This window comes from Sminthopsis crassicaudata, chromosome 1 (assembly GCF_048593235.1).
Source record: "Sminthopsis crassicaudata isolate SCR6 chromosome 1, ASM4859323v1, whole genome shotgun sequence".
In the NCBI taxonomy this organism is placed as follows: Eukaryota; Metazoa; Chordata; class Mammalia; order Dasyuromorphia; family Dasyuridae; genus Sminthopsis; species Sminthopsis crassicaudata.
This window is the reverse complement of record NC_133617.1, coordinates 553,349,256-553,366,155: the sequence shown is the minus strand read 5'-3', so window position 1 is coordinate 553,366,155 and position 16,900 is coordinate 553,349,256. Positions and strand designations below refer to the sequence as shown.

Below are 16,900 nucleotides of genomic sequence, written 5' to 3'. Positions count from 1 at the left end.
TTTCTTTAACTTTGTGAACTTTAATTTTAAGCCCTAATTTGTTCCTCCTTCTTAGCAATGGTAGATTATATCACTTAATCAAATTAAATTTTCCTCGACTTAATAATTGTAAAATCTTCATTTTAAAAGGAGATTTGAAGGAATGAAATAATTTTGACAATCAAAACAACACAGTAATTGTTCTCAATTGTCTTGTTATTTTTTGATTCTTCTCAATTGTCTTGTTATTTTTTTCCTGGTACATGCAGGTTTTAAAAATATAGATATACAGACAAATCTGTATATCTACATGAAAAAATTTCATTGTGGAAGTATAGCTATGCCTGTTATACTCTGTTCCTTTTGAACATTCTTTTGCTTTTTAAGTTGTGTTCCCCTTCCCCCCCCACTCTTTTATTTATTTTTTTAGGGAATAGCATTGTCACGTCTCTCCTAGAACTCTCTCTTGGAAGATAATAATAAAGATAATAGGTAAATAAGAATAATCAAGCAAAATATATTCATGTTATACTGATCATGTCTGGAAATATATGTCTCCTTCTGCACCTATATAGCCTGTTAATTTCTTCATCAAAAGGTGGGAGTCTTGTCTTATCAGTCTTTTGTTATCATGGTCGGTCATTGCATTGATGAGAATTCTGAAGTCTTTCAAAGTTATTTTTCTCTATAGTATTGTGGACATTTTATTGTTAGTTTTTCCGGTATTGTTTATTTCACTCTTCATTAATTCACATGAGTATTCCCAGGATTCTCTGAACCTATCCTCCTAGTCGTTTCTTACAGTACAGTAATGCTATATTATATTCACAGTTTAATTTGCTGTTTAATCATGTGTATGTTGATGTATACCTCTAAAGTTTCCAATTTCTTTGCTGTAACTAAAAATGGCTTAGATAATATTTTTGTACAGATGGATCTTTTTCTCTTTAATCTCCTTTGTGCATATTAATCTCCTTGGGGTATATGCCTGAGATGGTATTATTGGATATATATACAATTTAATGATTTCTTGGCAGTGATATGTTTAATCCATATGGTTATTGATCACCTAGATTTCTTCCATTGAGAACTGATTATTCCTTTTGACTATTTACCTATTGATGTTCTTATATATTTGTATCAGTTCCCTATGCATCTTTATTAGTTTGCTACAAAGATATATTCTCACTGAATTGTTTCTCTTCTGATTTATTTTTTTTTTTTGAGGGAAAAAAAAAGTTGTATTTAAATGAAATTCTGTCTCCTATTCTTTTCTCTATTCCTTTAATGAAAAACTCTTCCCCTGTCTTAAGCTGTGAAAGCTTAAGGGGACTCCTTCTGTTCCCTAATTTATGATATGACCTTTTATGCCCAAGTAATATATCCATTTGGAGCATATTATGGTAAAATGTGTGAATTGTTGATGACAGCCTAATTTCTCCCAAACTTCTTTCCATTTTCCTAAAAGTGAATCCTTATCCTCCATATTGTGTTGTTGAATTTATTGAAGATTATGCTGTTGTAGCCAATTGCATCTGAATCTTCTGTACCTGATCTGTCATTGATGAAATTTTCTATTTTTTAAAATCAATACCAAATAGTTTTATTTTATTTTAATTTGTGGAATAAAATAAGCATTTTCATAACATAGTACAACAAAAAAGATGATTATATATGAAGCTGAAAATATACTATGTACAGCTATTCATTTCAAATATATCAACAACAAAATTATCATGTAGATTTGTCTTTTTTTTTTCAGTTAATAGTTTCCCGCTCTCCCCCGCCCCCAATTTCATGTAAAGATTCAACATTCATTTTAGTAAGATTTTGTGTTTCAGATTTTTCTCCTTGCTTCTCTTCCTTCCCTCTCCTTCCCTAAGCAAGCAATCTGATATAGGTTATACATGTACAATCATGTTAAATGTATTTCCATATTAGTCATGTTGTGAAAGAAAAATCAGAACAAAAGGTAATAACCACAAGGAAGAAAACACAAAAAAGTGAAAATATTATGCTTTGATCTGCATTCATTATCCATAATTCTTTCTCAGGATATGGATGGCATTTTCCCATAACAAATCACAAGTTTATTGGAATTGTCTAGGATCACTGTATTGCTGAAAAGAGCATAGTTGATCATCACACAATGTTGCTTTTACTGTGTACAGTGTTCTGGTTCTACTTACGTCATACAGCATCAGTTCTTATAAGTCTTTCCAAGTTTTTCTGAAATCTGCTTATTATTTCTTATAGAACAAGAGTATGCCATTACATTCATATATCAAAATTTTTACAGCAATTCTCCAATTGATGGGTGACTCCTCACTTGCCAGTTCTTTGCCATTACAAAAAGAGTTGCTACAAACATTTTTTGTACATGTGGGTCTTTTTCTCATTTTTATGATTTCTTTGGGATACAGAACCGGTAGTATTGTTGCTGAATCAAAGGGTGTGCACAGTTTTTAGCCCTTTGGGCATGGAAATTTCTCTCTTTTTTTCTTTCCCCTTTCTCTGCCATTAGGCTATAGCCTAATATATATATATATATATATATATATATATATATATATATATATATATATATAGCCATAAGGCATAAGTGTGTGTATACTTATCACTGAGGCTATAGATATCATCTTTCTTCATATAGCTTAGAATTAATTTGGATATTTTTAACAGACATTCTTATTTACTATAGAAAAAGCATCTTTGATGTTTTTTTCTTAAATCATTGTCATTTTTTTTTTAATAGTACGATAGTATTCTTTCACAATCATATATTGTAATTTGTTCTGCCATACTCTAGTTGATTGGCATCCTGGCAGTTTCCAGATCTTTGCCACCACAAAGAGAGTCACCATGAACATAGAAGTTCTTTTCCTTTTTTCCCTAATCATCTTTGGAAATAGACAAACTAGTGGTATTGCTTCATCAAAGGGTATAAATAGTTTAATAACTCTTTGGGCATAATTCCAGATTGCATTCTAAAATGGTTGGATCAGTTCACAATTCCCCCAACAAAGAATTAGTGTCCCACTTTTTCCACATGCTCTCCAATATTCGTCACTTTTCCCTCCTATCATTTCTGGTAATCTAGTAGGTATAAAATATGATTTCTCTAATCAGTAATAATTTAGAACATTTTTTATATGACCATAAATTGTTTTGATTTCTTCATTGGAAAACTGCCTGTTTTCTTTTGACCTTTTATCATTGAAAATGATTCATATTGTTATAGGTTTGGCAAAGTTCTTTATATATTTTAAATGAAACCTTTGTCTCATAAGCTCTCTATATAACCCCCCCCCAATTTTCTGTTTTCTTTCTGAAAAAGAAAAACCAAATAATTTTGATGACTGTTGGTTTGTAGTTATACAATAGTAAGGCAAATTTCTGTCAATTCCTATGTAAAAGTTGTGGATTACAGTTTATTGCTTCCCTTCTAATCTTGTTTGCATTAGTTTTTGCTTTAAAATCTTGGAGGGAGGGCAAGAAAAGATCACTTTAGCCTTGTGACAATGGCTTGGACTAGCTACTAACTGTGAATCCTGGGTTCCTATTTTAAATTATATTTCTTGAGGATTAAAATCAGTTTAATTTTATATCATTATCCATCACCAAAGTAGTCACATAGGTTAATACATCTTATAATTTTGACTTGGGGTTTAGAAGGAATCCTAAATAATCAACTTTTGCATTTTGTAAGGCACTGAATAAAGCTTCTTCCCTAATGGAGTCTGGAAAGCAATTACCTTAAAAAGAAGAAAAATCACCCATTTGACCCCAGAAAAACTTCTTTGGGCAAGCCAGCATAAGGCTAGTCAAAATTAAAACAGTAAATCAAGATGTGAGTTTTTAGCTTGGGTATTGTTCTGACACTTTTTCTCATTAAAAGAAAAAAAAAAAACTAGCAAAAGTTATAGTTGCTGCTATTCCTGGCTTATTTGATAAGATGCAGCTGTGAAGGACCTACAGCCAATCATGTGCACCTTAAAGTTAGAAAAGCAGAGTATTAATATGCCATCTCTGAGAACTGTAGAAGCACCAACAGATGTTTAATTGTTTGCTATGAAGAGAGGAAATTGCCAAAAAACATATGAAGTTTGCTCCTCCTAACCCTGCCTTCAACCACCATTGGTCACATAAGAAAAAATTAGAATTTGTGTTTTTAAAGCACTGAAAAAATAACATGTTAAGTACTGTTCTATGCAGAACACATACCATAAAGATCAAAGATAGTCTTTGTTAATTTAGGAACATAAAAATGTATTGTAATTTTGTTAATATTTATAATAAAATTAGAGTTTATTTGAAAAATATTGATTACTAATTAAGTTGACTTAACAAGTAAGAAGAGATTGGAAATCAGGAGCTCTGGCTCTTCCATCAATTTGGTATTTTAAATTTGAACAAATTTCATGTCAAATTGGACATTAACAAAATGAGGGTGTGAAGGCTAGTCGGCATCTGAGGTGCTATTAAGCTCTAATATTCTATGATCTATAGAAATAAAAGGTACTTAAAAGTTCTTGCTTCTCACCAATTTATGACAAGTAGACAAAAAGTTACCAACATAATGAAGAAAATGATCATTCATTTTAAAAACCGAGCAGTCCTATAGTTTCAGAGTGATAGGGGATGTATACATGTTCAGAAAAGGGGAAAAAGGAAGGAAGGAAGAAAGAGAGGTTTAAAAAACATTTTGGTCATGCTGCTCCTTACACAAATATTCAATGGTCTGTGATATTATTGATATGGATCTTCTCTCCAGGAGTTCAGGTTTCCATCCAATTGTACCTGCCCAACCCCTTTGCTGTCTATCTGTCCATACTTTTCCATGGAATCCACCAAATGTGCTGGATGCTTTCCCTCATATATTCCTTATATTCAAAGGATATCACTGTAGCCTATGGCTCTTCATACATTGCATTTACCATGTGATCAACCAATTCTCTTTTTTTTTTTCAGCTATACATTTTTTTAAAATTATATTTTTTTATTGACAAAACATATGCATGGGTAATTTTTACAACATTGTCTCAGTTTATTGCTTCCCTTCTAATCTTGTTTGCATTAGTTTTGTTTGTACAAAAGCTTTTTAACTTGATATAATCAAAATTTTCTATTTTGTGATCAATAATGATCTCCAATTCTTCTTTGATCACAAATTCCTTCCTTCTCCTCAAGTCTGAGAGGTAAACTATCCTATGTTCCTCTAATTTATTTATAATCTCGTTCTTTATGCCTAAATCATGAACCCATTTTGAGCTTATCTTGGTGTACAGTTTTAAGTGTGGGTCCATGCCTAGTTTCTGCCGTACTAATTTCCAGTTTTCCCAGCACTTTAGTCAAATAGTGAATTCTTATCCCAAAAGTGGGATCTTTGGGTTTGTCAAACACTAGATTGTTATAGTTATTGACTGTTTTGTCCTTTGAATCTAATCTATTCCACTGATCAACTAGTCTATTTCTTAGCCAATAACAAATGGTTTTTGGTGACTGCTGCTTTATAATATAGTTCTAGATCAGGTACAGCTAGGCCGCCTTTATTTGATTTTTTTTCATTAATTCCCTTGAAATTCTTGACCTTTCGTTCTTCCATATGAATTTTGTTGTTATTTTTTCTAAGTCATTAAAATAGTTTCTTGGGAGTCTGATTGGTATAGCATTTAGTTATACATTTAAAAAACATTTTTCCAAGAAAGTCTTTTCTAGTTGGATCCCAGTTCAGATCCCCTTTGAAATTCATCTGGAGGTGTTTTTGCCTCTAGTTTCCTCAGAGTCTGTTCTTCCCTGTCTCTATTATAGCTAGCTAGCTATGTTTTTTTTGTTCATTTTTAAAGGTTGAGGTCTGCTCCTGGGGCACAGAGAAGACTGTCCCAAGCTTCCTCTATAGGGCAACATGGGCTTCAGGCTGCCTGTGCTGGGACCAGCGGTGCTGCAGGCTTCCTTCCTGCACTAGGCAGACATGGTCAAGTTATGGTGAGCTTCAGAGGCTCACTATTTCTTTGTAGTTGCATTGGAGGTCTAGTCTGCTGATCCACTGGCCTTATGAACCAGGACAGAGTAGCCAACATTGCTATATTTTGGCTAAAAGCCTCCCACTATATTCCCCTTGTAGAGCCTCTTCTCTCTGGGCCCTGACCAATTGAGACAGGCTTTTCCTGAAGTCCTTCCAAGATATCTCCTTCTGGGAATTTGTTACACCCCAAATATTTGTAGGATCCTTCACTCCAAAATCCATTCAGAGACTTCTTCTAATGTTGATTCTGAGGGAAGCCAGGAAGAGCTCAGGCAAAGTCCTGTCTACTCTCTCTCTCCTATCACCATTTTCAAAAATGATTTAAAATCAAATTTTCAAAAATGATGTTTCTTATTCCAGTTCTTCATTGTACCTTATTTGTTATATATAACAATATAATTGTGCCCACCCTGCTGCAGTCCATTTTCTTCTGAATAAAACGTAATTTTATTTCTTCAGAGAATACATAATTGTGACCTCCTAGCCATACCATGTCAAAATATTGATATTAAAAATATAGGCTGTTGATTTACATAATATTATAGGACCATTAATAAGGCTATGCAACTTCCTGTTGGCAATTCAGTTTGAGCTTCACCTTTCATTTAATTCTGGGTTCAATACATCCATTTCTTGTCTATAGGTGGATGTATATAAATACACACACACATACACACACATTCCAGTGACTAAGCTCTATAAGTCATCCATATAACTGCATGAACATAATCTAGATAATCAATATTTGTTATTCCTGTGTGGATAATTAGGTCAAACTTTGTAAAGTGATTTTGGCTCCCAAGGAAATTGCATTTCTCTGGGATTTGATTCAACCAGCATAATGTCATAAGCAAAATAGCCTCAAGACAGCCTTACCATTTATAAGAAATCTCTCTTCAAATTGAACTGTGCCTTTGATCTTTTCCCTGACATGTTTTTAAAAATCAGCTTTCAAGGAATCTTGCATAATTTTTATTCAAGTAGATATTATACTATTAACCATTGGTGTAAAACTGTTTTCCTTAAACTGATTTAGATTTGATGTGTAGATATTTATATTCTTAGTGACAGCTAGGTGGTTCAATGAATAGACAAAGCACTATACTTGGAATAAAGAAGACCAGAGTCCAAATTTGGTCTTAGATACTTACTAGCTGTGTGATCCTGAGCAAGCCACTCAATCCTGTTTGCTTTAGTTTTCCTCATCTATAAAACAAACTGGAGAAGGAAATACAAACTACTATAATATCTTTGCCAAGAAAATCCCAAATGAATTCACAAAGAATTGGATGTGACTGAAACAATTGCATAACAATACTTTAAATATGTATATATATATATATATATATATATATATATATATATATGTATGTATGTATGAGGTACCTTGTATGAGAGCCTTTGAGGCAGCTCTTTATCAAATTAAAAACATTTTTGGAGGCAGTAAATAGCAAACACAAAAGAATCTTATATTTTCTACATTCTTTCAATGAGCTGTATAGAGTAAAAGATATGAACTCTATGGAATATTATTGGCAGAGACTTGCCTCTTTCCTACTAGCTCCCTAATTAAGGATGCCTTCAGGGGATATGTGCATAGTAATGCATCATTAACAATTTATATGTGTGCATATTGATGCATCATTAACAATTTATATTGATTGGAAAGTAGAACAAAGAACAAAAAAGCTAGAGTTTTGCCCTATAGATTAGTCTTACTTTTTGACTTGGCAGTATCAGGTATTTTTTCCATTACTATTTTATTCTGATCTTTACCAGTTTCTGAAAATTAATGGCTCAATCTGAGACAAGATTTTCCATTTTCAGGTTAGTTTATTTCATGATTTAGTGTATTTCTAATGGTTATCCAGTTTTTTCCATTAAATGCTACAGAAGTTGGAATATTCTAAGTTGATGAAAATTAAAATAATTAGAGAGGAGCTTGCCTATTTTGTTGTTGCAAAATGTGTGCTCTTGGCAGAATCTCAGACCACCAAGATGAAGGAAAGAAATTAGAATTTATTTAGCACTTATTATTTGCCAGGAACTATTCTAAGCTCTTTTCAGCTATTTCATTTGATTCTCACAGCAACCCTGAGAGAGAAGTGCTTTTATTATCCCCATTTTAAGTGGAGAAACTTAAGGCAAACAGTGATTAGTCCAGGTTATAGTTAGTAAGTATCTGAGTACAGATTGCAATTTAAGCTTGGCCTTCAACTCCAGGGCCAGTGCTTTGTCCACTGTGCTACCTATCTAATCCTTTTCCTTTTGAGGCATTATGGAGAGAATACTGAACTTGGAGTTGGGGAAACCCAGGTTCATATCTCTCCCCTGAGACAATTATTAGCTTTGTGATCATGGGGAAATTGCTAACCTCATGCTTATTTGCTATTAAAAATAGTATATAGTTTGAGACAAATTTCCTACAATAAAATCTACAGGTCCTTGGTTTGTTTTCAAATGATGATAGTCTGATATGTACATAGTTTTACAAATAAACCATCTTGTTGGATCATTTTGATGTCTTTTAATGCAACTTTTATTTAATTATACTTTTTGTCAACTAGAAAAGCATTAATTTTCTCTCTTGCCCATCTCGTTAAAAAAAAATTCCCTGGGGGAAAAAAACCTCAAAATTCTAATTTTGCATTATGCTTGGTAATTTTAACTTTTTCAATTCAAATTGGCAAGTGGAGAATTAGGCAGAATGGTTCCTCTTAATTTGCTTGTACAGAAATACGAGTATTGTAGGGTTTCAAATTATTAGCAATAGAAAGAATCTTTGAGTTTTGTCTTGCTTCTTTTTCACTGTACAGATGAAGAAAGTGAGATTCAGATTGTTGCTGTGCCCAGTAATAAATGGCAGAGACAGGCTTTGAAATGGGATTCTCTGATTCCATATCAAGTGTTTTTCCACAATTATGTGTCCAGATCTTTACGTGTCCTCAGTTATAGACTTCTTAGAATTGGAAGGGACCTACAACCACTTCTCCTGCCATTCCCCTCTGCTGCTGTTCCACATTAATTGAACAAACACCTGAACACTCAATAGTACATCTATAAAGAAAACAACTGTTACTTTTACATCCTTCAACGTTGTTGGAAGCTGTTGTTGGGGTTCAGACTAGTTCTGTCATAGTCAACTCATTTGGAGCAGTACCATTCAGCAGTGTTAAGATAAACTGGAAAAATGCATTTAGCTTAAAGTGTGAAAAAAGAAAAATCAGTTGATATTAACAAAACTATACATCATGACTTGGATTTCCCTTTTCTTTTGAGTGAGCTTTGGTGATTAAGTTTTACTAAGAAATTATTTGCTTAACTGTCTAAGATGACCTTTCATCTACTCTGTGTGTATCTTTATCAACATTATATAGGGGGGGCAGCTAGGTGGCGCAGTGGCTAGAGCACCAGCCTTGAATTAGGAGGACCCTAGTTTAAATCTGGTCTCAGACACTTAACACTTCCTAGATGTGTGACCCTGGGCAAGTCACTTAACTCCAGCCTCAGGGGGGGGAAAAATTATATAGGTACATGTCTTCCTCATTAGAATGTAAGCTCAAGGCAGAGATTATTTTTTCCTTATTTAATATTCCAATGTTAGCAGAACAACTGACATATAGTCAAATTTTTAAAAATGATTATTGATTGATTTTCCTATTCTTCCCTTTTCCCTTTAATCCTATCTTTAGAACAGAGTGGCAAAATTACTTCAACAGCACATTCAACAACAAACTTGGACTGATGAAGGGACTCTATCAAAGAGGGAACTCCGGTCAATCCTGCTAGACTTTGCCTGCACCCATCATCTACAGAACTGTAGTACAGAAGCCATGAAGCTTTTTCAAGAATGGGTAGATTCTAATGGTACTAAAAGGTGATGTATATGCTTCTATTCACACTTTATTTATTTATTTATTTATTTTTAATTTTTTTAGTTTTACATTTCTATTACATTTTATCAATGTATATTTTTTTTTCTCCAAGAAATGTTTAAACTGATGTCTTTTCTATGTTTTGTACCTTCTTCTTTGTCCCTTACAGTGCATAGTAAAAATCCCTCTATCTCCGTGTGATACTAGGCATAAGTCTCACTTTCCTAGAATGTCCTCCTTCCATGAAAGTCTCGGCTTGGCTGATTGATCTCTATGTTCTGGTTTCTCATTTGTGCCTTTCCTTCTCTCTCTTTTAGCTTGCCAACTGATGTCATGCCAGTAGTATTCAAAGTGGGTGCAAAAACTGAGGCAGGCTGGACATTCTTGTTTCAAAAGTATGGCTCTTCAGAATCAGAATCTGAAAGAAACAAAATCCTTGAAGCTCTTGCCAGCTCAGAGGATGTTCGGAAACTTCATTGGTATGAAATCATTAAAGAATTTTGATTCTTACCTTGCTTGTGTATATGTTTCCTTTACATTATGAGCTATTTCTTAACTATGTATTTTGACCCATTTTATGCAATGTGTTAAGTATCTTACTAGTGCTTTTAAGATATGTTGAAGGTAAAAACTTGAAAAGATTTATATGAACTGATACATAGTGAAGTGAACAGAACCAGGAGAATGTTGTTCACAAGTGACAGCAATATTGTTCAGTGAAGAATTGTGAATGACTGAGATCTTCTCAGCAATACAATGATCCAAGACAATTGCAAAGGACTAATGTTAAAGCGTACTATCTGCCTCCAGAGAGAGAACTAATGTTGATTGAATAAAGCATGCTATTCATTGACAGACTAAAGCATGCTATTTTTCACTTTTTATTTTTTCTTTTATTAGAATCTTCTTTTACAATATTGTTAATAAGGAAATGTTTTACATAATTGCACATGTATAATTTATATCTGATTGCTTGCCATCTTGAGAAGAGGGGAGGGAGGAACAGAGGGATAGAATTTGGAATCAAAACTTTAAATAAAAATGTTTTTAAAAAATTTTTTTAAAGATATGCTGAAGGTTAGGGATAAGTGGCTTATGGGGTTATCTTCACACACAGGAGCATAATAGGCAATCTCCTGTGTAGTTAACTTCTTGAGATGGCAAGGAAAGGGATATGCTTGGAAAGTTTCTTTGTTTTTTAGCAAAACAGCCCTGCTTACCATTTATTCATCATAATATCTCTTGTCTACCATTAGAGATTTATTCTTTTAAGGTTAAAGCCTGCCTTGTTTAAGTGTCACTTTCTAAAAAGGAAAATAGGATGACCCATTATCATACTCTCAAATATTTTCCCTTCTTATTAGTCAGGCTTAGAAAATAGGATCTCTATTGGGGAAATAAAAGCCAGACTATTTTGGAGACTAGGTCTCTGCCAGAGAAGACTGACTAATATATAGCAATGCTAAAAGCTTGCAGACAAATAGAGAAAAACTGGAATTTAAGTTAGAAAAGCCTGAATTCATCCCCTAACAATAGCAGTTTTGTGACCTTGAAAATGTCATTTTAATTCTTAATTAAAGTAACTTAAATGAGCCTTAGTTTCTTTATTTATAAAATGTGGATAATATGCTGCGTACCTCACAGCATTTGGAAGGAGGGATAAAAGCATTTAGTAAGCACCTACTATGTGCCAGGCAAGGTGTTTAGCACTTCACTACTATTATCTCATTTGATCCTCAACTGAGAATCAATTGCATCCTGAGGGGTTATGGGTAGGGAATTGGTGCACAAGACTATAGGAATGGAACCGAAGTATATGGAATAGGTGAGATGGAAGGTTGCCAAAAACATTTCTTCTGCTTCACAGTTTTGCTTGGGTTGACCCTGGTTAAGGATTCCTGGTCATCCTTCATGATCTAATCTAATATACAAAAAATTTTTCTTGAATTGAGATGATAACACAAACAATTTTTTCCCCTTTTTCTGTAAATAGTATTTTACTTCTTTCAATTATATGTAAAGTCAGTTTTCAACATTTATTTTTTTAGCAAGATTTTGCATTCCAAATATTTTTCCCTCCATTCCCCAAGACAGCAGGTAATCCATTGTAGGCCATATGTGTTCAATGGATTTCCATATTAATCCAAAAATTTTTTTAAATATAAGGGGTCAGCCCTGTCACCAAGCAGCTTGGAATATTTTATTGGGGAGGGTGTGTGTGTGTGTGTGTGTGTGTGTGTGTGTGTGTGTGTGTGTGTGTGTGTTTGACTTTGTTACAGAAGTCAAATAGTTTATGGTATTTGAATAGGCAGTCTTTGTACTCATAAACACAGATTTATTTAAAGAGACCTGGTAGCTCCTACATATTTAGATATTTAATCTATTTATAATTCACAAGAGCTGAATAGGGCAATGTTTCTGAATCTAAATCCTCTATTTTGAACGACTTTCCTATGTTCTACGTCTCAACACAGAGGGTTTCTGTGGGTTGGGTTAAAGAAATCAGGAACCAAGAGAAGGAAGGTGCCAAATTTAAAAGAGGTAAACAAGATTTTTTTTTAATAAACCTTTTGATTTTCAAAACACATGCATAGATAATTTTCAACATTCACCTTTGCAAAACCTTGTGTTCCAAAAATTTTTTCTCCCTTCTCCCTCCCCACTCTCTCCCTTATAAGGTAAGTAATCTGTTAACAATATATGTTAAACATGTGCAGTTCTTCTATACATATTTCCATAATTATCATACTGCACAAGAAAAATCAGGTCAAAAAGGAAAAAAAAAAAAGAGAAACAAAACAAAATGCAAGCAAACAACAACAATAAAAAAGTGGAAAGTGGAAGTTCCAGGAGAACCAGCCAATCAGGAAGAGGCTTCAGGAGGAAGGAGTCTACTTCCAGAGTGAGAAATGGGGGAGGGGAAGGGATAATGAGGCTTCTGGTAGGAATTGTTGTGTGTGATACACATTCAGTGCCTATAGTTTTCTCTCTGGATGCAGATGGCTCTCTCCATCACAAGTCTATTGGAATTGGCCTTGAATCACCTCATTATTGAAAAGAGTCAAATCCATCAGAGATGATCATTATATAATCTTCTTATTGCTGTGTACAATATTTTTCTGGTTCTACTCACTTCACTTAGTATCAGTTCATATTAAGTCTTTCCAGGCTTTTATGAAATCAGTCCATTCATTTTATATAAAATAATAATATTCCATAACATTCATATACCATAACTTATTCAGCCATTCTCTAATTGATGGACATCTACTCAGTTTCTAATTTCTTGCCACTACAAAAACATTTGCTGCCACAAACATTTTTACACATGTGGATCAGGGAGAAGTTTTAAGAAGCTATTTAAGAAAATTAGGTTGATAACTATGAAAGAGAAGTCAGGACCTTTAGATAGTTGAAAGTTTTTTTTTTATTTGAGGCTGGGGTTAAGTGACTTGCCCAGGGTCACACAACTAGGAAGTGTTAAGTGTCTGAGACCAGATTTGAACCTCTTGAATTCAAGGCTGGTGCTCTATCTACTGCGCCACCTAGCTGCCCCAATAGTTGAAGTTTTATAGACCTGTAAAAATTGTCCTAAATTGGTTGTTAAGAAGCCCAGGTTCTAAATTAAGCTCGACATTGTTATACTTGAATTTATTTTCCTTAGTCCCCATTTCAGATATAGGCATTTGTAAATATCTTGGTTTATATGTGATGCTAGTAATGCTTATCTAGTTGATTTGATCCTTTGAACATTTTAAACTAAAGGCAATTTGAATTCTGATGATCAATCATGAGCTAAAAAATTTATACTCATGTTTTTCCCTTAAGTTAAAAGCAATTAGTAGGAGACTTTTGTCATAATGCCTATCTTAAACTTGGGAATTGTTGACTGAAGAAGAAGTTTAATTGAATTTTTTAAAGAGTCTAAATCTGTTTTGTTCCTTAGGTTATTGAAAGCTAGTCTTGATGGAGATATCATCCGTTCACAAAAGCTAGCCATCATCATTAAAATTGTTGGCCGAAGTTTTGCTGGACATTTATTGGCATGGGATTTTGTCAAAGAGAATTGGAGTAGGCTTATACAGAAGTAAGTCATTCAGAGAAGTATGAACTTGAAAGGACTGTGATTTTTTTGCTCTATTAAAAAGGTACCCCATTGTTCACAACCTCCAAATAACTAAAATTTAATTTTGTTGATGAACAAAAATGTTTTCAGGAGCAACAATTTTGATCTGTACTATTTTATTAAAGTGCTGCATCTTTAAGTATGAAATAATCATTGTGTTTCTTCCAAGTGTTAATCTTACATAGTTGACTTCATTTCCAAGATTGCAGGTGACACACCTGCATATAGATGATTTACAGGTTAATGTGGTCTGCATGCATGTTGAAAAAGCTGCTTATTCATACTTACTGTATAAATGAATGATTTAAGAATCTTGTACCCTGCTTCATAGCACAAATAGTGTTCTGTATGTTTTGGGAAGGTGCATGTAGATTCTTTGTGGAGGCAAAAATGTAATATTTATATTTTGTCAGGGTCTCTGTTGTAGAGGTATATATCTGTTGATCTCTTAGAAGTAGGAATTCCATTCCTGTATCTTAAGTATCTGCAGCAGAATCATAATGTTTTCATAAACATTTAATAATAAGTTTTTGATAACATTTTTTTTTTATATTATGCTTATATCTCCCTACCAGGTTCCATTTAGGATCCTATACCATTCAGAGTATTGTTGCTGGCACAACTCATCTGTTTTCAACAAAGACACATTTGTCTGAGGTTAGTGATGTAAAAGGAAATTGAGTAACTCCTTCCCATTGAGGTGAATCAATATGGTTGAGAATGATTTTTGCTCAAAGTCTCATTACAACCCCTCTTTGTTTTGTCTTTAGAGAACTTGAAATTGAATTCCCATGTAGGGTGGTTCTCCCTTTCACTTAGCATGTATTAAGTGCTTGTATGTATCAGGCCTTATGCCAAGTATCAAGGATCTAAAGAACAAGTAAAATAAAATCCCTCCCCTCAAGGAACTTCCAGTCCAGGGGCAGGGAAGAGGAATACATAAGTAAATATAAAATATTTACCAAATAATTTTGGAGGAGAAAATACAAAATAATATATAATTTATGCTATTACTATTACATTAATATTATAAATATTTTAAAATCAAATTATATATCAAAGAGAAATGTAAACTACTTCATTAATACTTGATAAACAATTACATATTATCATAGATTGTGCCACATAATCATATATTGTTACATAATACAAAAGGCACAAAGTTCATAGTATTTTTTGAGGTCCCTTATTGCCTTCCCCATGCTTTTCCAGAATTAATAATATTCTAAACTTAAACCACCTTGAATCAAATGTATAAATATAAATGAACTTGCATATAGGAATACAGTTTTTTTCCTAAATGAATTTTGGCTGCTGAGAAGATATTTTCCATTTTTCTTTTACTTTTAAAAATAAATAAATAAATAAATAAAAGTTTAGAAAGAATATTTTTTTCTTTTAAAAAAAATTACTATGTCTATTTAGAAATATTTGGGATTGTAGCCTTTAACCAGCTTTCCAAATGTCTGCCCCTCCACCAGTGCTACTGTGTCTTTATGTGAGAGAAATAATTCATATGTGTGATTTTACCTTTTTTTTTAAACCATGATCCTGTGAACTCTCCAGGTCCAGATGTTCTTTGAAGCCCAATCAGAGACAACGGCAAGACTCCGTTGTGTCCAGGAGGCCATTCAGATCATTCAGCTGAATATCCAGTGGATGGAGAACCACTTAAAAAACCTGCCTTTGTGGCTGTAGAGTCCATGACGTCATCTCTTCGTGTTTGACATTCAGAAAGTTTGTGAAATGTTCATCTGTTGTTGCTTTTGCAAAAGCCAGGATGAAACCGGGTATCACTGCAGAGCTGTTTGCACTATTAGGTGTTCTAGTGAGCTCAGGGCACGTCCTTTTGATATTTTGTCTGTGTTTTCTAGAGTGCCTCTGGGCAGGATATAGAATATTTATTATGAAACTGTGTTTACTTGTGTCCACCAAATATCTGCAAAAATCTTTAAATTAAGAATATACAAATGGAAAGGGATGGGGAGGTGAGACTCCATTTTGAAACTAGTTTGGGTTTTCAATATTGGAAAAGTATTGACACAGTCAAAAAAGAGAAGAGGTATTATGTAAACTTTCTTCCTTGCAAAATTCTAGTTTATCAGTGTCCCTTAGACCAAGATCCTATTGCTTTATGGTTTATAGACACTGTTCAGAATATAAGGCCTAGTAAAACCTCCGACAGTTTCATAGGGAAGCTAGATAATGAAACATTTAGCTATAATGAATTAAAGCCAAGTGTTAATGGGTTGGGTTTAGCTTCAAATTATGAGTATGCAACTTTTTAAAAAATTTCATTATAAATAGGATATAGAGTTGTTGTTTGTATTTTTGTCTGCTGAGTAGCCAGGTGCTACAAATCTTAAAAATATCTATTATATATGAAAGCCAAATATCTGGAAAGAATTTAAATTGTTAGATCTATTTTGATTGTGTGTATATGTGTGTGTTTGTGTTCATATATTTGGACATGTTTGTTTGTTTACCTACTTTTGGGCAGCCCCTAAAACATTGCCATAGGAAATTACTCCAGGTTGGGTCAGATGTTAATTTTTCTACACAGTTCTGCTCCCTCCCCCCCCCACCTCCAAAAAAATCCCCCAACCAAAACCATTCCCATATACTCCAATATCAGCTCAGCCCACTCCCTAACTTTTGAATTTAGGGACATATCATTAAAGGGTATGTTTTATGTTCTGGTAGCACTCATGTCTTTTAAGTTTGATTTCCCATTGTCTTAGTTGCCTTAGAGTTTAAAGAGATTTTCTCACTAGATTGTCCTCACTGATGTATTTTTATTTGACTTGATAAAGTATATTAGTTTATAGTTTTCAGGACATTTTAGAAGCCAGAATATTTCATGTGATATTTCACCTTTTATTTGGAAGGAAGAAA

The 16,900-nt window shown here is 33.4% G+C and overlaps 1 protein-coding gene across 1 annotated transcript in view; it reads left to right on the top strand.

Annotated features, from left to right (window-relative positions):
• LNPEP (leucyl and cystinyl aminopeptidase) overlaps positions 1-15,833 on the top strand; it is a 100,052-nt gene extending 84,219 nt beyond the window's left edge. Inside the window, exons 14-18 of the mRNA XM_074282023.1 lie at positions 9,697-9,881; positions 10,197-10,358; positions 13,826-13,966; positions 14,581-14,662; positions 15,572-15,833. Of these exons, the coding sequence (XP_074138124.1) occupies positions 9,697-9,881; positions 10,197-10,358; positions 13,826-13,966; positions 14,581-14,662; positions 15,572-15,703 (702 nt within the window). The 3' untranslated portion in view covers positions 15,704-15,833. The remainder of the gene's footprint in view (positions 1-9,696; positions 9,882-10,196; positions 10,359-13,825; positions 13,967-14,580; positions 14,663-15,571) is intronic.
• Positions 15,834-16,900: the final 1,067 nt, after the last annotated feature.